Consider the following 22,151-nt stretch of genomic DNA (forward strand, 5'->3'; position numbering starts at 1 on the left):
GCTGTTTGTTTTGTGAGCAGTTTTTCATCTGTGCTGCTGTTCCAAAATGCACAGCTTTCTCAAGGTGTTTAACAACTTTTGCGAGCGAACGCAAAAGTATTGCATGGGGACACAAAAGAAAAAAAATCCCCCATGTCCCCTCGCGGGCTCCGTAAAATGTCACTTTCAAATAAAGTTGGAAAAAAGTAAGCGATTATATTATTATGTCATATTTTTCAGAGAATAACAGAAAAATTGGGGGTATATTGTGATATATATCGTTATTGTGATATAATATAGTCTATATCGTGATATATGGTTTTTTCCATATCGCCCAGCACTACCGGAGTCAAATTCCTTGTTTGGCAATATAGCTGATTTTGATTGAGACACCATTTTTCACTCATTTCATTATTGTTGGTTGCACCACCTCAAAGACACTGCATGTTCACTCCATCTATCACAGATGAAGCATTAAAGATACAGTTAAAGTATGGAGTTAAATCAATGTATGTGAGGATGCATTCAGTACTTTTAAACAGTACTAATACTTAATATTGTTAAAACACATTTCTTTAGATATCTGCAGCTCAGAAACTTCATTTCATGTAAAATTGATTTTTGTCCCTTCATTTCCATTTCCATCTCTCCTGGATGAAATTTTCAAATGTAAACCACAAGATAATGGTCCTGTAGGTACAATCTATGAAATATTGAACATTTGAGTCACTAAAGATCAAAGGAGGGAGATTTAGGTGAACAAATTTATGAATAATTGTGGCGAAACATTATAAATTGTCATGATCTGAGGGTATTTGGGATTTGTTTTGGACCTTGTTCATGATTGTTTTCCATGTGGTGCTTTGGTTCATTTACTTTAAGCTTAGCTTCTTGTTCTGATTATTGTGTATGTTTTCTAGATGTCACCTTTATTCCTTACTTATTGTTGTATTCTGTTCATCATGCATTGTAGTTTATGTTCTGTAAGAAATTCCTTTAGCATCTCTGTTCAGCCCCTATATGTTGTTTCCACTCCCTGCCACAGTCAGCTTGCAATCAGCTTCGTTTGGTCCACCTGCCCTTTGCTAATCAGTCTCCTAGCTTCACCTGTGTGTATTTTGCCAAGCCAGTTTTATATCCAAGCCTTTTTTGTCCACTTCATGTCTGCCTGTAAGTTTTTGTGTATTTATTAAACCTTTTATTTTCACCGATCTGCCTCTGTTACTTCCTTTTTTTCATGCTTGGCTGCCTTTTTTGAACATTTTAAAATTGCAAATGATGAGAAGAATTAAATGTAATATGTAAGTGTGTGTGATAATGTATTTATAGTTTATAAACTTTTAACAATACTTTAAATACATGTTATTGTTATTTGTAATATAATTTCTAATGTTCCAAATGTATTTGCTTTCTCTTAAGCTCTCTGGCTATTGTATTCATTAGCTTTTTTTGGGAGAAATGGGTAGTGGGGGATAATGGGTTTGCTGTGGTGATTACAAAAGGGAACAGCCAAAAAAGAAGGAGACAACGTTTTCTTGTAGGACTAAAGAGTATAAATACCAGCAGATGTAGTCTAGTGCTATTGAGATTTGACTGATCTCATAAAGAGCTCTGGGTTTCTATCTTGGTTTTAGTCCTGAAAAAAAAATGGAGTGATCAAAAGGAATAACTCCATACATCACTTTTTGCTCTCAGTGCTGAGAATCAGCTAAGGCCCCGGGAGGGTTTATCTGTCATGTCTTATAACAGCATAACCCGTTTAAATGAGCTCATTGGCAGAACAGACAAACTACAATGTGGGCTAATTGCTCTGGCATTTGTGAAGCCTCTTCATTCACCTGAGCAAAGAAAGCAAAACCAGCACCCGGTTACTCCAGTTTTGTTCAGTGGATTTTCAATAGCTCATTAGAGGCTCCACCCGATTCACACAAAACAAATTCCACAAACATGAAGTACCTTAGAAAAACATTAATTCCATTTAAAATTTCCCCTTAAGTCCAGAGTTTTATTTGCTTTTGCTGGATACAGTCTTATGAATACCAATTAATAATGTAAAGTAAATAAATAATTCAAATGTATTTGTTGTCTCTTGCCTTTTATTTTCATTTATGGAAACACTGAGGCTTAGTGTTTCAGTTTAGACCAAAATAAATGTGTTTGATGTACCTTAAAAATTGTTGTTAGTTGTTTTAATCACCCAAATGATCTGTTAGGTAATTTTTTTTTTCAAATAAATATATACTGAAAAACAGATTTGATACAGAGGCAAACACTTTATAACCCTGTGCAAGGTCTGGTTTTCCATCTACAACATGGGCAAAAGGACTTATTGTTTTAAAGATGAAAATATAATTCTACTTTACAAATGGGGGCTTTCGACTGAGTAAAAAGAAATGCTACATGTCAGTTTACTGACTTTTATTTTAACTACTTAAAAAGACAAAACATCAAAGGATCACAATTAGCGTTATTGGCCAGGATTGGGTGCACAAACAAGGAAATTGACTGATTTCGAGAGCTTGCAGCATACAGAAATCAAGTATAAAAATGTTAACTTTAGAGGAAATAAAATAAAGGATAAAAGGAACAGTATGTACATATATGTGCATGTACAGCCATGTTTAGATAAAGAAAAGAAAAATTAGAAATGCAGAAAGGCAAGAATATTTGTTGATGGCTTTATGGCAAATGTAAAATAATTTTTTCTAATTAAGCATTCTTTTTGCGAACTGCCTCGAAACTGCTAATATGCAATTTGATGGCAGTGAATTACCCCAGAATTTCAGCTTTTAAAACACCACGTTTGTCTTAATTTCTAACCAACATGAATGATCTTGGCATCATTTGAAAATTCTTTAAATGCTCTTGAGAAAAAGCCCCCCTTCCACTAGTTAAATAACAAATTAACTGGGCAATACCACGTTTTTTGAGTTTTTCCAGTCAATGCCAGACCTGATGGCTACTGAACAAGTAGAATAAAGAAATCCTCTGAATAAAACCTTTCGGACAAAATGAGGTAAGCCAGAGCTCTCCAAAAACAACACACCATGTCTTGATCAAAAGAACAAATTAGAAAGAAACTCATTGACATCCGTCAGTTTAGAAAGGGTTGCAAGCCATTTTTAGGCTTTGTGACTCCAGTAAACCACAGTGAGACCAAGCATTCACAAATAACAAAAACATTAATCATGAGTGAATTTGGAACCGTGAGTTTTATCTCTCTAGCAGAAAATCCCAGCCATCAGTTTGAGACTTTTAGCTCAAGGTTACAGACAATGATCTGAATCACAACAGCACGTCCACTTCTGGATGGCTTTTTTTCTCTCAAAAAATTAAATCATTGTTTGAAATGTGCTCTGTTTACCAGTGTTATCTTCGTCTTACATTAAAATTTGCTATGTGATGTGAAACACTTAATAACACACACACTACTTTATTTTCTCATTTTTATTTCTAAAGAAAAAATAAGGATTAATTTTCCTTCCATTTCAAAATTATACACTACTTTGTGTTAGTGTATCACATACATCCATCTTCTATACCTGCTTCTTCCATACAGGTTCACCGGGAAGCAGGTGCCTATCTCAAGCGGTCTACGGGCGAGAGACGGGGTACACCCTGGATAGGTCGCCAGTCCATCGCAGGGCAACAGAGACACAGGACAGACAACCATGCACACACTCATTCATGCCAATTAACATTTAGTCATGTTTTTGGACTGTGGGAGGAAACCAGAGTATCCGGAGAGAATCCACGCATGCACGGGGAGAACCTGAAAACTCCATGCAGAAAGACCCCGGGGCAGGAGTCAAAGCCAGGACCTTCTTGCTGCAAGGCAACAGTGCTACCAACTGCGCCACAATGCAGCATGTAGCTATCAAAAATAAATAAATTGAAGTGTGTGGTTCAAGGGGTGTTAACACTTCTACAAGCCACTCTATTCACCATAAAGTTTTAAATCCCACGTGAACGCGCAAGCACACATGCACACCCTTTCCACGTCGATCCCACCACCCCGTTACCCCCAACATGCAGAGACACATAACATTACCCATGTCAGAAGCTACAGGGTCCAGGCGGTTGATCTTGTGGGACTCCTTTTCGGGGATAAAGTACTATTATCGCTTTCCGCTTGTGCTGTGTGCTGGAACAACACATTCAGTCCGATTGTGCAACACTCCAGCATCCTGGTTATTATATATATATATATTATTTTTTTTTATTTCATATATATAAATATATATATATATATATATTTTTTTTTTTATAATATATTTTTTATGTTTTAGATAGATAGATAGATAGATAGATAGATAGATAGATAGATAGATAGATAGATAGATAGATAGATAGATAGATAGATAGATAGATAGATTGATAGATAAGCGGAAAAATTGGCCATGCAACCCTAGCTCTGCCCGAATAAAACATATAAATAAATAAATACAACCCAAGAGGGAAGGTAATGTGGAGCACCCGCTACTTACCGTAACGTAGGTTTGTGTGTCTCAACTACCTCTCCTTGTCGCAGGCGTCAGAACAAAAAAAACCTTTTTATATCAAAAGGTAACCCTCATCCGACTGGTTAACCCTCGCAGCTCCACTGAAGGGAATTATCTCAGATATCACCGATGTTTCCCCGCTCCAGTCGAGAGACGACCTCAGCTGAAAAGAGACAGCAACTGAGTTCCCGTAAGAGAAGGCAACACTCCTTTTTTATCCGAGCTCTGCTGGTGGTGTTTTTTCCCCCCACGCTATCCCGTCCACTCTTCCAACAAAACCTTTAAAGAGTTGCCGTTTCCGAGAAGGTCGCAACACGTCGCTTTACATCCGCCACTTAGCATTAAAACGCAGCTTTCCGTTTGCGCACCAGCTACTGAACAACAACTAGCAGCAGCAGCAACAGCAGCGGCGGCGGCAGCACAACACGACTGGCTGACAGACTGGGTGGGCTGAGCCCCCCTCCTGCCGTGCGTTGCCGAGAAATCCTCTGAAAAGGTCTTCCTACGCTTCTTTTAAAATATAAGTGACAAATGAGCTTGACACAAGAGCAGACACAACATCAACATCCTACTTTTCTGCGCTGAAGCATGTGATGGCAACATGGTGTGCCTTTTTTTTTTTAAAGGGGAATCAACGCGTAAGTGCAGGCGGCATGGCGGGGAGGGGGGCGCATCATCGGAGCCAGTAGCTTCCCTCTTTACTTTCTGGAAAGGATGCGCTGTGGCAGTAATTGGACACGGTGATGAGTGCGAGGAAGCCCGGAGGCACCGGCGTGTCTAAAAGTCGGGGCCGGACTGAGGTATAACCGAACTTTGCAAATGTTTAGGGGGCCCCAGGAGAGCTTGAATGCAAATCGAATAGGCTAATAAGTGCACTAGCTCTTCCCATACAGTTGCAGGTCGATTGGAATATCTTTAAAAAGTTTATTCATTGAAATAATTCAATCCAACGAGGTAACCTAGAAAAAATATAAGAATGTTTAACACGTCATAAAAACATCAGCATTTGTGTGATGACAGTGTGTGTGGTACGCCATTGACATCAGCACCACTCATAAAATCTGTTAGGAGGCTCCCCTTAGCAATAATGGCTAACAAACTGAGCATAGCGATCCTGTTGTCTGCAGAGCAAACGCTTCAGATTTAGATTATATATCCCACCTTTTTACTTCTCTCATCAGAAATAATTTCTGAGTCTTGTTTATGCTTTCAAATCCTGCTGCTGGTTGGTTGCACAAACCATGTCATCACTACATCACTCCTTCCATGTGTGAAGCCGGCTCACCCTCATGCAAGTCAGCTGATGGGGTGGGGATTGTGACTACCTCGCTTGGCAAGTCAATCACGTAACAGGGTCGGGTTGACTTCAACTCCCCTAATTGCATTGGTTCTTCCACAACACACACATTGATGGCAAAAAGGAGCCTTATCCCTCCTTCAAGTGCATTGTGAAACAGTCTGTAGATTCAATCACACAAAGTCATTTATTTCAACCATTTAGTTCTGTTCGTTTTGCCAATAAGGGCTTACAGCAAATGTAACTAAATTTAGATGTTACACAAGACCTGTTAAAAACACAATTTTTAATCACAGAAATGTTATGTTATTCATCCATTGTCAATCCCCATTTATACTTGCAAATGGGGGGATGGTTATCTCAAGTGGTAGTTGGACAAGGCCATGGACAGGTCACCAGTCCATCACAGAGCCAGTCACACACAAGACACGTTTTTGGACTTTGTGAGGAAGCCACAGGGCTCATGCATGTGAGAACATGCAAACTCGATGCAGAAAGACCCCGGGATGGAATATGAACTCACAGCTTTCTTGCTGGTACCAACTGTGCCATGTCTGCAATAGCCATGTTATGCCCTATATAATCAAGGGAATGCCTTAACAGTTGTCCAGTGGACAGGCTTTGACATCCTCAATTAGGAGCTTATCCACAAAAGCTCAATGCTAATGAAGCTGGATGTTTACATATGGCCTGTTTCATTTTCTCTGAAGTCAGAGATTGGATCTGAGAATACGTCAATTTCCAAGTTCAGTGCGTTTTGCTGTAAACCAGTAGGATCGATAACAACAGATTTGTGAAAATTAAGTGAGTTCCAACACTAAAGGAGCATGTTCATGAACATAGTGTACTCTGTGGAGCCCTGGTTCACTGAGCTACATGCCATCAGCAGTGCTACTAAATAGTTTATACTATTATTAAATTATATATAATTTTCACTGTGTTTTATTTCTGTGGCAACCATGTTGGATAGCGAACTGGGAGTTGCTAGACCACTGATCCTTTTAGACAAAATTCCAATTTTGGGGGCGTAGTTGTCATATTACTGTCTTGGAAGTTGGAAAATCTGACCTTTGAGTACCAGGAAAATGCACTAATAGTGCTGCATGCAGGTAGATTTTTATTTGGCTGTATATGATCAAGAGAGCTAACCGCAGTCTTGTAAACACTGAAGAGTAGTCTTCTGGTAATCGAACTGTTGTGAGTTCGATTCCAGCTTCCACTTTTCCATGTGTCTTAGGGCAACACTCAACTCTTAAGTTACATACAGATAACTGTATTGTACATGCATCTGTGTGTAAAAGGGTAAATCTGACTTACATGTGAAAGTGCTTTGAATGAGAAAATAACAGTGGGTTAAACAGCCTTTTGCTAATTAGGCTCCGCACTCTGTATACGTGAACTGTTCAATGTCCTTATTTTTCATCTCTCTGCACCAGTTAGGATAAAATACACGAAAAGTCAGCAGCAGACAAGATTATTACCTGACCCAAGTATTCATCGATTTCACTATTTGCATAAATGAAAAACAGGAAAATAATATCCTGATTATTTTTTACCTTTATGCATCTTTTGAGCTCAGCAGAACTTTATAGATTTACAACAGAAATCAAAAATAATAAAATGGAAATGTTTAAAATGAGCACATTATCTAAGGTCCCATTTACTCAAATACTTTTAAGTGACATGACATGATTGTCAAGCAGAGCATGTTCTGTGATCCAGTCAGTTGAATTCATCAATGGCTTACAAATGAACTGTAAAACAGGTTTTATTGTATGCAGAATATAAAAAAGCATGCACAAAAAAGAAAGCCTGGAGAATATAAAAGGGAGCTTTGTTGTGTTGCACTAAGGCCAGAAAACTTTACAGGAAATAGCAAAATTCCAGTAGGAGTTCACATTCAATACATTAACTATTTGTCTAGTAGACACAAAACCTTCATACAAATAAGCAGGTGATGATCAACTGTAGCAAACCTTGCTGTATTTTGTTTGCATGACCTTATTAATGAAAGTTATTGGAAGATCCAGACTTTGAGACCCTATACAGTTTCTTTTTCGAATTGGCTACCCTGATACAAGAAGCTGAAATAAGCTTCCTTCATTGGGAGGCTAGACTCACTCTTAGAAGAAGGCGAGGAGCTCCCTCACCTGGAGGACTACAGAGTATAGGTACTGCTCCTCCACATCCAAAGAAGTCAGCTGATTTGATTCCGATCTGGCACCTACCTTTGGACATTTTCCAGGCATGTCCCACTGGAAGTAGATTCTGGGGCAAGCCCAACATTCACTGGAGTATTGACTGTATGCCCCTGTTCAAAAATCTTAAGACTGGGAAAAAAGTTACAAAAACATCCAGATCATGGGACCATGTAGCATGATTCAAAAGAGGGATCCATGTTATTCTCTTGGAAGAAGTCCTTTGCCAGACGGGTGTTGTGAACTGCAGCTTTGCCCTATTGAAAGACCCAATCATCACCTTTTAGACTAACCCCTACGTCAAGAGAGATGCCTGCTGCAACAATACAGATAGCCAGTTGTGCTATGATGTCCCTGCACAACCTGAACCTGAAAAAGCTCCCAGACCATGATAGATTCTCTTCCATGTGCCACGTGGAAAACATCTGCAGAGGCATCTTTTTGTCATGTCAGTAACGTTGAAAGTCACCAGGACTGCCTGTATATTTTCTTTCTCCGCAGAGAATAAAACGTTCTAATACGTTTCAATATCGCATGTTTGGTGCTGGCTTCTAAAGTCCAAAATCTGGACAAAACCTGGCCATTTAAGATGTTTTTATTCTTTAAGTCCTTCTCTCACAGATGCACAGTCTCATGGTTATTGGACTGCAGTCCCCATCAGTAGGGCCCTTCATTTCGGTCGAGAACTGTCTGTATCTTCACAGACAATCCATCAGATCCTCCAACTAGAATAATTATGGCGGGGCAGGGGTCTACCACTTTTCTTTTGTGTCTTGTCTTTTGAGAAATTTATAATGATTCTTACTCAGTCCAATCTCGCTTGTCAAGCTCAACATTCCTGCGGAGTTTAAATAGAAACAGAAAGACATTTGCCTGTGCCCACAGTGGCTCATGACATTGTTAATACCTGACAGAAAATGACATACAAGTCAGATTTATGCACAGATGTTGTGTGTTAAAGTTATGGTCTTACACACCTGAAAAGCAGCCAGTTTGTGTTTATATATGATTTAAAATAGTTTTTCTTTTTTATCTGTTTTTTTCTCTTCCTATTTGTTCTTTTTTAATTTTGAAGCTCTATTTAGAATCTGGTTAAGATCCACCAGCACAAAATATGTACACTTGCAATGTCTTCCACAGTTTTAAGATTGTGATAAGGAGTGTAAATCTCTTCTAGCCTAGGAACACCTTGAGATCCCCCTGAATAAGATGGAGAGTGTCATTATGTCGAGGAATGTCTGGGTATCCATCATGGACCTGTTGCCTCCACAGCCCCAGTTCAGATAAGCTGAAGATAATAGATGCCGTTCCAAACACCGAGATCATTGGTAAACATTGGTTTGGTCAAAAGTATTAATATAAATTAATCTTTAAATGGTAAATGACTTGTACTTGTTTAGCGCTTTTATCAAGTCAAGAGAGACCCCAAAGCGCTTTGCACTACAATCAGTCATCCACCCATTCACACACTAACAGTGGTAAGCTACGTACATTGTAGCAACAGCTGCCCTGGGGCAGACTGACAGAAGTAAGGCTACTATACACTGGTGCCACCAAGCCCTCTGACCACAAACAGCAGGCAAGGCGGGTGAAGTGTCTTGCCCAAGGACACAACAACAACGGGTGGGAAAAAAATCCAGTGTTAAGAAATATCTTTGCAACACTTCTCCACACTATGCTGTTATTATTTTGGACAACTCTCTTTTACCAGTAGAACAGCACTTAGTCTTCTATGCGAATATTTCACAAAGAGAGAGTGATCTCCTTTAATTATCCCTGTTTACACAATATCTCTGGAGAGTTCTGAGTCCTGGGTCCCCATTGTCTTCTTCAGTTAACCTCATGGGTCTTCTAGAAAATTTTAAGTCTAAGATGGTGGTAGAATACGCTTCTGTGTTGGTACGGTGGTATGCTTTGGGTCACTGTCCAGCTAAAAGATACAGTAAAGACCATTTTACAGTTTTCAGGTAGAGGCCACGAGATTTTTTTTCTGGAAAATGGTCTGATATTTAAGAGTCCACGATGCTATGCATTCTTACATGGTTCCCAGAGCTTTTGGAGGAGAAAAAGGCCCACAGCATATCAGATACTCCACCATACCTAACGGTAGGTGCTTTTCTACATATAGTATCCATATTTTGTTTCTTGCCAAACCCACCTGGAGTGACTGCTTCAAGCCTCAATGTTAGTCTCTTATGATTCCAGTTAAAGTTCCAGTAGCATTTCATAACTTTGTATATTTATGCCTGACGTGGTGGGAAGGAAAAATATTTCCTGGTAATGATCCCAGACATTCATTTGGCCTGTAGATCTAACTCTAGATGGCCAGTTGTTATGGAGACTTAGTTGCAACATGGCACTCTATGCTCAGGTTATCTAGAGCAGTATATAAGCATGTTTATGCCAACTGTTATTTTCTTATAGACATTTCCTAACTTCTGAACACACGATATCACACATCTTCGTTTGAATGGCATGTTCTGTTGTTTTTCCTATTTAGAAGAGTGGTTAAACGAAATGGACCTTGTCATGAATTGGTGAATGCAGGCAGGTGAAAAGAAACAATGTTACTTAAAAAAGGAAATTCAAAAACTAGAGTCTATGGAGGAATCCAGAAAAAAAAAAACCACAAGAGGACTTGACCGGAGGATCTGAACAAGAGCTGAGTGAGAGATATTTAAATTAGAGAGGTGATTACTGATCAAGGAGCTGGTGGTTGATTAGTAACAGGATGCAGCTGTGAGGGAAGGCAAGTAACGAAAGTTACGAATGTAACTACGGTTCTATAAATCCAGAGGCAGTGCTTCAAGCACTGAATGATCATTCTTGCGCATGCGCAGGTCGAGAAATTAATAACATGGTCTTATGTGACCTACCGGTGGCTCACGTGAGTCTATATAGTCACATGACAACGGGAGTCCAGTCCCGACAATCTTCTCACGAGCACGCAGAGACCGAGGGACCGAGCGCTCTGGCGGTCATCCGGGATTCATAGAACCGTAGTTACATTCCTAACTTTTGTTCTATTTCATCCCTACTGACTGCCAGAGGCGGTGCTTCAAGCACTGGATGACGCATACCAACAGGGTCCCGAGGGATCCCACGGAGACCCCAAGGAACACAGCAACACCACTAACCTCAGCGGGACGCAGAAGGCGGGTGTTCCAGTATTCCCTGCAGGGGATGCGGCGTGGCAACGTTCACCCTGTAAAACTTGGCAAAGGTGCTTGGCGCCGTCCAGGAAGCAGCTTCACAAATGGCCTCCAGAGGCACCCCAGTCATGGCAGCCCACGAGGTGGAGAGGCTCCTAGTGGAGTGACAACGCACGCCGCCCGGCAGGGGCTGATCCTGCAAGGAGTAAGCCACAGAGATCATCTCCACAATCCAACGTGCCAACCGCTGTCTAGAAAGGGCCTGACCCTTCCGAGAGCCAGCATAACAAACGAAGAGACAGTCAGTCCGACGAATGGGTGCCGTGTAGCGGACATATGCCTCAAGCGCTCGGACAGGGCAAAGAGGCTCAGAGGGGGCACCAGGATTAAATCGGGAAAGCCGGAACGACAGCACACTGCCAGCCACTGCAAGCACCTTTGGCACAAAGGAAGCAATAGTCCACAATGTAACACCGGAGCCATCCGGGTTCCACCGACAACATGGTTCAGACATAGACAGAGCATGCAATTCCCCCACCCGTTTGGCAGAAACTATGGCCAACAGGAAGGCGGTTTTCAGGGAGAGCCACTTGAGGTCCGCCCTCGTAACGGGCTCAATAGGGGGGGACTGAAGAGCCGCAAGCACTAGTGACAAATCCCACATAGGGGCCACAGGGCGCCTGGGCGGACACAAGCGCCTGGCACCCTTCAGGAACAGTGCGACATCCCCATGCCGGCCAACAGAGCAACCACCAAACCCAACATGCCAACGGGAAATGGCTGCTACATACACCTTCAAGGTGGAAGGGGATCGCCCTAGATCCAGCAACTCCTGAAGGAAGGACAGCAAATGGGAAACAGGACAGCGAATAGGGTCCAGTCCCTTACCACGGCACCAGCCGGCAAATACCGCCCACTTAGCACCATAGGCGGCCCGCGTGGACGGTGCCCATGCGCCAGTCATGGTCTGTCCAACCCTGCCCCCATAATGGGAGAAGGCAGAGCCTGCACCTGTAGAGGCCAAAGCCAGAGTTTCAGGCGGCCCGAATCGGGGTGGAGAATCGGCCCCCCATCTGGGAGAGGAGGTCTCTCCTGGAGGGGAGGCGCATCGGCAAGCTGGAGCAGAGCCTGCGCAGCAGAGGAAACCAGGTCCTCCCCGGCCAAAAGGGGGCTACCAGCAGAAGCTCGTGCCTGTCCTGAAGAACCCTCAGAAGCGTCTGGGGGATCAGGGGAAACGGGGGAAAGGCGTAGAGAAGGGTCCGGGGCCACTTGTGTGCCAGTGTGTCGCAGCCCAGAGGACTGACACTGTCCATCAGGGAAAACCAGAGGAGACAGTGAACTGCATCTCTGGAGGCAAACAGGTCCTCCTCTGCCCTGCCGAAGGTGGCCCAAATGCGATCCACCACCTCCGGGTGAAGCTGCCACTCCCCCAGAAGTGGCACCTGCTGAGACATTCTGCGGACCCGGAATATAGGCTGCCCTGAGGCTGGCAAGGCTTGGTGCCGCCCAGACCAGGAGCCGCCGGGCCAGGGACAGTAGTCTCAGAGACCTGGACACCCTTGGTGATTTATAAGGAAGACAACCATGGTGTTGTCTGACCGGACCAACACATGTCGTCCCAGCAGCCCTGGAAGGAAAGCACGGAGCACCAGGAACACAGCCATCAGCTCCAGAACATTGATATGGACCCCACACTGCCGCGGGGACCACACCCCTGAGCCGCACGGTCTTGCCAGGTCGCTCCCCAACCCTTGGAGGAAGCATCCGTATGGACGACTTCCCTCCGACACGGAAGGGGGCCGAGCTGGACACCTGCCATGATGTAGGACCCGCTCCGCCACTGGGACAGAGACTGTAGGCACCGAGGCACAACCCAAAGCCGTCGGAGCCGGTGAGTACGCCGGGAGGGGTCCAGGCCGACCCCGTTCAGCCACATCTGCAGGGGCCGCAATGAAAGAAGCCCCAGAGGCACCACGCTGGCGGCAGCAGTGAGCATGCCCAGAAGACGCAGCCACTCCACAAACCGTGGAGCCCTGCCAAGACGGAAGCTTGGAAGCACGGCCAGGATATTGCCGACGCGCCGAGGAGAAGGACAGGCGGTCATGGAACCAGAATCTAGAACCATGCCTAAGAAAATAGTCACCTGGGAGGGGATCAGGCTGCTCTTCTCCAGGTTCACCCTCAAACCCAGCTGACGTACATGGGCGAGCACCGTCCGGGTGTCTTGGATCGCCTGATCGCGGGTTGCAGCACAAATGAGCCAGTTGTCCAAATAGGGCAGGATCCACAGTCCCCGTGCCTGCAGGGGGGAAAGGACCGCTGCCACACACTGGGTGAACACCCGAGGAGAAAGGGAAAGACCAAAGGGAAGAACCCGGAACTGGAAGTGCCTCCCGTGAAAGGCAAAGCGGAGAAACCGCCAATGATCCGAAGCAATGGGTACATGAAAATAGGCGTCCTTCAGGTCGATAGCCGTGAACCAGTCTCCCAGGGAGATCACCTGTAGGACCTCCCAGGTGGTCAACATATGGAAAGGCAGAACCTTGAGAAAAGTGTTCAGACCCCGGAGGTCCAGAATTGGATGAAGACCGCCGCAAGGTGCAGATATCCCGGTCCAGGGCCCGAGCCTTCATCGGGTCGCAGATGACGGTCATCTTGGCTTGGCTGGGGATAGGAGGCCGGCGGCGGAACTGAAGACGGTATCCCCGGGACAGAGTGGACAACACCCACGAGTCCGGGGCGTGAACAGCCCAATAACTGAGCTGGCCCGGGGAGAAAAACCCGACCGCCGGCTCCAGAACATCACAGGCGGGCCCCCTGGCCCCGGGAGGGCCTGGGGAAACGCCGACCGGAATGAGCAGACCAAACTGGGTGCAAACCCTGGGCCCCACCATGGTCTCTTTGGGCCCTAGTCGGTCTCAGTCTAGGAGCCGTGCTTGTGGACCCCAAGAAAGGGACAGGAGGGGGGAGGGAACCCCGGAACAAGTCCCCAGCTGCCCCAGCAGCAACTGGCCGGCGGGGAGGTCTATGGAGACCCGCCAGCTGCTGCCGTGTTCTTGAGGCCTGGGCTGTACGCTGGCCTGCAGAGAGGCGTCCAACAAGCCCTGAGTCGACTGGTCCAAGGGAACCGACTCCAACAAAGAGGAGAGGCCCAACATCAGATGGGAGGGGGAGTTCCCTATGCGGCCCATCCGGGCACCTGAGTCGTAGGCCCTACACAGCAAATCGTCCGTGACACGGCATTGCGGTCGTGGACAACGGGCATTAGTCCTCAACACCTCATTGGGAGGAACGATGAGGGAGGCAATGGCAGACTCGACTGGGGGCATGCAGCCCAACCCAAACTTGGGTGCCTCGTGCATGGCAGCCAGGGCCCTGCCATCCGCTGTCGGGCGGGAAAAGGCCCTTGTGTCCGTCCAGCAAGCATGCAGCTCCTGGACGTACTCTGCTGAGGGAGGAACAACAAGGGCGACCTCGGCATCACAGCGCCAAAAGAAGGCACTAGATGGAGCAGGCTGGGCCAAGGGAATGTCCAGCTGCAAACAGCCCAGAGCCGTTTTAATAGCTGCAGTCACCGGTTCCCCCGCACCTCCCAGGGAGGCACCGGAGCCCGAACCTAAGGTCCAGGAGCCCGATTCCGGAAAGAGGGTGCCCGAGGCTGCAACCGAAATAACATCATCCTCGCAATGCGAGGACCCGCCCTGTTCAGGAGGGGAAGACTCACTGCGGCCACCATCCGCCCGGAGAGACTGAAGGAGGGCCTTCATCTGGGCCAGCTCCGTAGAAAGTTGGTCCACTCTAGAGGACAGCCCTCGCCGCTTGGCTCTTCTCCCAGATGCCAAGGGCACATCCTCAGCAGACCGTTTCGTGGAGGCCGCACCCTGTCCAAGCGGCAACGGATCCTGCTGGACAGAGACCGTCCAGTCAACAGGCTGCTCCACCGAGGACAGCCAGGCCAACCGCACCGCTCGGGGCAGAATGCTGCAATTAGAGCAGGCATGATCTGAAAGCGCCTCCCTGTGATGGTCAACACCAAGGCAGGGAGGGCACATGTCATGACCGTTCTTCAGTTGTAGGGGAGCCGAACAGGACGCACAACAAGGATTGTCCATGACCCAGTGGACAGATGGGGTCGAACAGGCAGAAAAAACGCCGTCAAGACCCTGTTACAGCAACAAGCCGTAGGACTCAGCACGAGCAGAAACGCCACCTGCTGGTCGGACAAACAGGAATAAACAAAAGCGAGCAGCAGCTACTGCCGAAAACTAAACGGACTCAGCACGAGCAGAAAACGGCACCGGCGAGTCAGACAACCAGGCGAGCCAAATCAAAGCGAGCAGCAAACCACTGCCGAAGAAAGTAAATAGACTCAGCACGAGCAGAAAACACTACCAGCGAGTCAGACAATCAGGAATAGCAACGTATAAATGAATGAACGGACTCCGCACGAGCAGAAAACGCTACCGGCGAGCCAAACAAACTTATCAGAAACCCTGGAAGAAAAGGCAGCTTGCGCAGCCTCTGGAGGGCAGAATCATCCGCAGCTCTGACCACAAACGATCACGAGGCTCCCAGCAGCAAGCAGCAAGAGGAACGAGGAACAAACAAACACAAGTCAACACCTGCATTCATCAACCTGCGTGCGAGAAGAAGGAAGGGACTGGGCTCCCGGTGTCATGTGACTATATAGACTCACGTGAGCCACCGGTAGGTCACATGTGACCATGTTAATTTCTCGACCTGCGCATGCGCAAGAATGATCATTCAGTGCTTGAAGCACCGCCTCTGGTGGTCAGAGGGATGAAATAGAACTGCAGTTCAACTGAGAAAATTGAAGAAAAGCATGAGGAATCTGAAAACAAGTGAGGAACACCAAAATAAATCTAAACATAAAACCAAGTCCTAAAGATTATGACAGGCCTTCATGTCAAATTATATTTATAACCAGGAAAAACATCCTGGGTTACTAATTAAAGGTTCCTAGACAATTGGATCAACCTAAAAAGTAACAAAGTAAATATAAAAATTATTTGGTTACAATAATTTTAAAGAAACTGTTATGCGGCACCAGAAATTAAAAATAAAATTCAGAAGACTTTTTTTTTCCACAGAATAAACACAAAATTAAACAACAGCTTTTTAAAATTATTTTTTTATTATTATTTTGGTAATATTATACCAATGCAATAAAAAACCCATTTATTTCAAATGTTATTACCACAGCCCTGCAATGGATTGGCCACCTGGGTGTACCCCGCCTCTCGCCCATAGACCGCTGGAGATAGGCACCAGTTTTCCCACAACCATGTACGGAAGAAGTGGGTATAGAAAATGGACGGATGGATGGATGTTATTAACACATTCTTAATCGGAAATGCTAATAACTTTGGAGGGGGCTCTAGTAATCTTGGTATTTGTAACTTGAAAGTTTATAGCTGAGATTAATGTAGTATTTCCTTAAAGCTTTTAAAATGGGTACATATTTACTATTTGTTAGCAAGCTATTTAATTGTGGAAACTGACAAACACTAAATCAAGGAACTAAATGTTTTTAGGCTATTTTAGCATGTTAGTATTGCAAAGTGTTTTCTGGCTTTTAAAATAATAATGCGCAGCAATCCATTATCTGTTTGCATTTCTATCAAATACAATCTATCAAGTGATCTGTAAACAAAAAAAGGACAACAAAGCATGACAGAAAGAACAGTTAATTTAGATCAGACCTGTAGTCACAAGTTTTTACAGTTTATAGTTAAAATTTGTATTCTACAGTTGCTGGGCGGTGGTAGAATGACTACAACTTCCCCCACTGTCCAAGCTCATTGTGCAACACACGGATTACCAGTTTACTGCCAGTGTGGGGCTTATCCTTAGTTACATGCGCTCTCTGGGATTCACAATCAAGCTGAATCAGGATGCAGGGCTTAGTTAAAGAAAACGAAGGCTAACAAGACAGTACCAAACACAAAAAGAGACAAGTCGGAACATGACCTGGTCCTGCGCCAACACCAAGAGTCCAGAAGCCCCTGTTCCATTAAAGTGCTTCCTCTGTTTGTTGACTGCGCACACAAGGGAACATGTAGTAATACTGCCATTCTCTTCCAGTCAGAAAAACGTACAAGATTAAATAAAGTTTTCTTCTTAGAAGAAAGAGGTTGACAAGAGAAGGTTATATCACAACTCATCAAGGTATTATAGTGTGGTGTGAATGTGTATGTTGTATTTCTCTAGGAAGCATCGAAGGTTTAATGCTTCTCCTTAAAATGGATTGGTTCTTTTTATCTTTTCAAATGTAGAATCATTTACCTGCTTAGATGAATCTAAATCCATCCACCTATTTCCTATACCTGCTTTATCCTCGCAGATTGGTCCCTCAAGCACTAACCCTCTAGGGGTCAATGGGCGAGAGGTGGGTTGCAACCAGGACAGACGGCCAGTGCGTCGCAATACAGGAATACACTTGCAAGGCTAAAAGCAAAATGTATTTAGAGGGAATTTATTGTCGCACAGAAAAATCATTATGTGTCAGTTTTACAAGAAATGTCAAATAGTGTAGCAGAAAACATCAAATGCTAAAGTTTTTCTAAAGCCACTTAGTGGAACAAACATGTTGTTCTCTAAAGTCAGACATTGGTCTCTAGATGAAGTGTTGAAAAGCTCAGCAGTAAGACTTTAATTACTCCCAGCCTTCCATGTTTGCAACAGCCTCTTGTTTTTCTGTCTCTATAATCAGCACAGCCAATCACCAATTTAGATGCCTGCCCTCTTTGAGACCTTGATAACAAGGTTGTATGGCTAGTGAGGCAGTATGATAAGGAGAGACAAAATGAATTTCAAAACTTTGCTTCTTGTAGGAAAGAAATTTTGCTGCCTCATTCTTTGAAAAGACCACAAAAAAAGAGATTTTGTTGGATCCAGCTTAATTTTAACAATGTTTCGCCTTACTGTCAACCTCTTAGGCTTGAGAATGTTTGTTTTTTGCATAGGATTGGTGGGTAATATGTTTGTCATCCTTTCAATCGTCCAGACCAAAGTGTCCCACATTAAATCGTTTGACCTGTTTCTCCTGGGACTCACGTCAGCCAACCTAGAGGAAATTGTCATCATAAACATCTACAATGTTAACATTGTTGAGACTTTCTTCATCACCACCAGCGCTTGGTGGTGTCATTTGCTTAAGTTCATGACTACCTTTGGTAAAATGGCCAGCATCTTTTTCACGGTCGTAATCTGCATCTTCCGCTACCAGAAGCTGAGAGACATCAAGCACAGGGGGAGCCTCCCGATTTGCCTGGACAGCATCACATCTGCCTGGACGCTGAGTGGAGTTGGCGTGATGCTCTCCACCCTTCTCAGTCTCCCAATGTTTGCCATTACTCCTCAAGGATCTGTGGAAAACATGACGGAAAACGGTGCGAGCTGCCATCCTGACTTCTTTCATTGTGGTGAGAATTACTGTCCCACCCTCAACCGTGTGTATAAATACCTGATCATGCTCCTGTGCCACCTGCTTCCCCTGATCATTGTAACGTTTACCAGCTGCTTGACCATTACTGTGCTCATGAGCCAGACGAATATGGTAACAACGGAGGATAATGTTAGATGCACAAACCACCACATTGGGAAGAGTAATGGACTCCATCGAAGTACGGTGGCTGTGCTGGCAGCCATGGGATTATTTCAGATAGACTGGACTCTCTACCTAATCCTTCAATGGACTTTTAGCCTCAGTGACAATCCTTTTTGGGCTGAAATAGAGTTCTTTATTTCAACTTCCTATACGTCTTTTAGTCCATATGTGTATGGGATAGGGAGTCCCTTTTTTTCTTTCGAGAAGTGTAAACAATTGTTTAAGATTTAAACCCGCTTTGCTCTGAATTGCTTAATCATTGCCGAGCTCTTCTTTTTTTGTAACAGCACAGTAAAATCTTTAAACTTAAACCGCTGGATTATTAGATAGATTTACATTTACTGCCAAATTATGGCCCTGCTTGGGGAAAATATTTTTTCTCATTTCTTAAAAAGATTTCAGCCCCTATATATTAAATTTAGTCTAAACAGCAGCCTTTTTAAACAGCCCAACAGGTGATCACAATTCAAATAGTGCCTGTTCTTTTAATGCACCTCTAAATACAGTACAGAGGCTTTTAGTCCTGTGAACAGAACATCATGTTTGTAGTACAAATGAAGAGAAGAAGCAAATCATTTCATACAAAGACCTGACATCAAGCAGTTGGAGACAGCACACCTGTTCCTACAAATTAACGACTCTTCAGTGCAAATTTTCCTGACAGCAATTGTGAATACACTCATCTTTGTGAAATTTGTTCCACATAAATGTCCCAGTAGCCCAATTAATCTGATTGTAAATTTGGCTAAGCAAGTCAGACCCAAATCCAGGTATAATGACATTATAATTGCTGTTTATTATGCACTATCATGTATTTTCCTATATTCAACATATACATATGAGTAAAATGTAAATGGTGTTTGATTTTAGTAACTCAGGTACATGCATTTGAACTAAATCTATACTCCCAGAATCGTTACCCGTAGCTTTGTATATGATTAAGCAACATAAACATGGCTGCTTTATGATCTTATAGTCTTATATTAGAGTTTTATAACTGTAATTTCAGTTATTATTTATTATTATATTTCATTTTGGGACCCATATAAGTATGAACATGGGTTGAAATTGGGCTAATATGACAGATTAAGACCCCAGATTAAACTAACAAAAACACAAAGTGACATCATGGTGGTAGGTAATATTTATTAGAGTTACATAACCACATCTGCCTACAGTAGACTATGAGTTTGATATAGAAAATGATCTTAAATCATCAGTTGTCAAAACTAATAAATAACATCCCCATAGCCATACAAATTACTGTACATTCAGTAGGAAACACCATCAATAGAAGGCACTTTTTTACTGAAAAAATCTGTACGAAGCAAACCAAACAGCAAACATACTGAATGGAAGGGGTACAAATATCTTCACCTAAGAGGGTTATTTAATGTCAAGGGTTGTCAAATGTCAAGAGGTTTCAACCAGGACAACTCTGGGAAAAAACTTGGACCCATTTGGGTATGTGTTACAAAATTTGAATAGATTTTCATTAATAACTGTTTGAGACCCAGCTAAGATCTACGTAAGGCACTGAACTTGTATTGCTGAGATGAGTTTTATTTAGATAACATGTGGGTCCCCTACAAAAGCCCCATTGTGAACCCGAGCTACTTATCCAGCCTGAGCAAAAACCAAATGGGGCCCATAAACACACATTGGTTGGTCACTTTCTGCAGCTGATGGTTAAAGCATCTTATTGGAAGTTACTAGTAAAATACATGAGGTTATTGATGGCTGTAAATTTTTTTTTTAAAGCGAACAATCTACAATACTGTATTAAGTGCTGTAAAATTAGGTAGCATAATAAAAAAATCTCCTGATAAGTTTGATGGTTACTTCTAGAGATAGCTATTTTTAAATCGTCGTCCTAAAAGGACACTTTCAAGGTTTGCAGAATGTTTAAATATCCACCTATTTCTTATCACCCAGGACACAAGAGCCATTTTGTTTCTAATCTGCCAAAGACTATTACCTGAGTTTTTACTACATCTAGACATTCTTAAGTCTTTGGCAGGAAGGTATTACAAGCACTTAGAAAACAAAAACGTGTTTATGTAGACTCAACACAGCCTGGACTATATCTGATCTGAGGAAATCTACAGTCAATACAACTAGAAGGAAGTAGTTTTTTTTGGTGTTTTGGCTTATTTGTGAATGTGCACGTTTGTATAAAAGGGCCGTTTAATGTGTAATTTGACGACTCAGACGCAAATGGCTTTTAACATTCAACATATTTTGGGGTGGTGTATGAACATAAAATATGTTCAAATTACGAAAGGCAAATAGTGTTACTGTAGACGACTTAGAAGTTTTTTAATAAAGTTTTGGTTAGGTTTAGGTAAAACATTAAGCTAGTTTTACACAGTTTTCAATGAGCCTACTGATGTGTATCAGTCCATAAGAATATATGCTGCATTTGGTATGTGGTTTTCTATTTAGTATCAAACAAACTCAAGGAGAATTTAATATTTTCCATTTTAATTATAACCAATAAATAAATACGATGCTTTATTTTTCGCTCAAACCGCGTGCCGCCATCTTTTTAAACCCCTAGGCCAATCAGCTGTGGCAAGATCTTGTTTAGGCTTAATACTTTAAATTTAGTTGTGTTGTCAAATGCTGACTTGTTGTGGTCGTTAATTATTTAAAATAAAATGTGAATCTCTGTGCTGTTGCTCAAAAATTACTTTTTTCGGACATTTGTCGTGTTTAAAAAGCCATTTACAACATGCTAAAACGAAGTGACCAGTAGAGTTGTCCGAGGGGAGCAGCCTTCCCATTGGCTACCGGAGCTGTACGGTTTTGCTGAATGTGCTACGTCACAGCCCCAGAGCACGGATATGTGTGTGTGAGTGGGGCAGTGAGGACAGTGTGTTTGTGTGTGTGTGACGCACAGTGGGTAAGAGTGGAGATGAGATCGAAAAGGTTGAAGTGAAGGAAACCCACAGGAAGAAAGGCGAAGTGTCACGCCTTTTACAGTAAGACCCGCGAAGCATTCAGCGCGACTTGCACAGAGTTGTCTCTACCGGCTCGCGGATAGCGAGCTCGAGGTGAGAACAGAAGGAAATAATAATAATGAGCTCGTGGATGTTGCCGGACTCCCGCCTCTCTCGCGCCGGCGGGTCGGGAATCACGCGCCATTGGAGGGGGTGATATACTGTGCATGCGCTTCTGGCTCAGCGGCGTGCACAGGTCGGTCGATGCGAGCACAGCGGCGTGGCTCTCGGCCTCCATTTGCCAGTTTGTGTTCATGTTCGAGGAATTTGCCAAGGGTGGTTTTTGGGGCCAAGACGACGCGCAACAGTTGGAGTTTTGCCGCAGACGTCACCGTTACACCGTGCCTGTTTGACACGAGGTGTCGGGACTGCGCTGGGAGGTGAGGTTTTA

The 22,151-nt window shown here is 43.6% G+C and overlaps 3 protein-coding genes across 8 annotated transcripts in view; 2 read left to right on the forward strand and 1 right to left on the reverse strand.

Annotated features, from left to right (window-relative positions):
• Positions 1–5,071, reverse strand: part of LOC124881697 (bromo adjacent homology domain-containing 1 protein-like) — a 67,471-nt gene extending 62,400 nt beyond the window's left edge. Inside the window, exon 1 of the mRNA XM_047387422.1 lies at positions 4,467–5,071. The gene's annotated coding sequence lies outside the window, so the exon portion shown is untranslated. The remainder of the gene's footprint in view (positions 1–4,466) is intronic.
• Positions 5,072–5,165: 94 nt separating this feature from the next.
• The window catches only part of magl (MAX dimerization protein MGA-like), a 48,675-nt gene continuing 31,689 nt past the window's right edge, over positions 5,166–22,151 (forward strand). For 3 of the 6 annotated variants that reach the window (XM_047387414.1, XM_047387419.1, XM_047387420.1), the window contains exon 1: positions 21,640–22,140. The gene's annotated coding sequence lies outside the window, so the exon portion shown is untranslated. Of the gene's footprint in view, positions 5,282–21,639; positions 22,141–22,151 lie in introns of those variants that run through there. The other 3 variants (XM_047387416.1, XM_047387415.1, XM_047387418.1) reach the window with 3 other exon arrangements.
• LOC124882492 (CX3C chemokine receptor 1) lies at positions 18,060–18,989 on the forward strand. Its single transcript, XM_047388917.1, has one exon. The coding sequence runs from the start codon at positions 18,060–18,062 to the stop codon at positions 18,987–18,989; it is 930 nt and encodes a 309-aa protein (XP_047244873.1).

This window comes from Girardinichthys multiradiatus, chromosome 15 (assembly GCF_021462225.1).
Source record: "Girardinichthys multiradiatus isolate DD_20200921_A chromosome 15, DD_fGirMul_XY1, whole genome shotgun sequence".
NCBI lineage: Eukaryota > Metazoa > Chordata > Actinopteri > Cyprinodontiformes > Goodeidae > Girardinichthys > Girardinichthys multiradiatus.

Excerpts from the sequence above, each read along its gene's own strand:
- LOC124882492 (XM_047388917.1), top strand. The coding sequence starts at position 18,060 with ATGTTTCGCCTTACTGTCAACCTCTTAGGCTTGAGAATGTTTGTTTTT.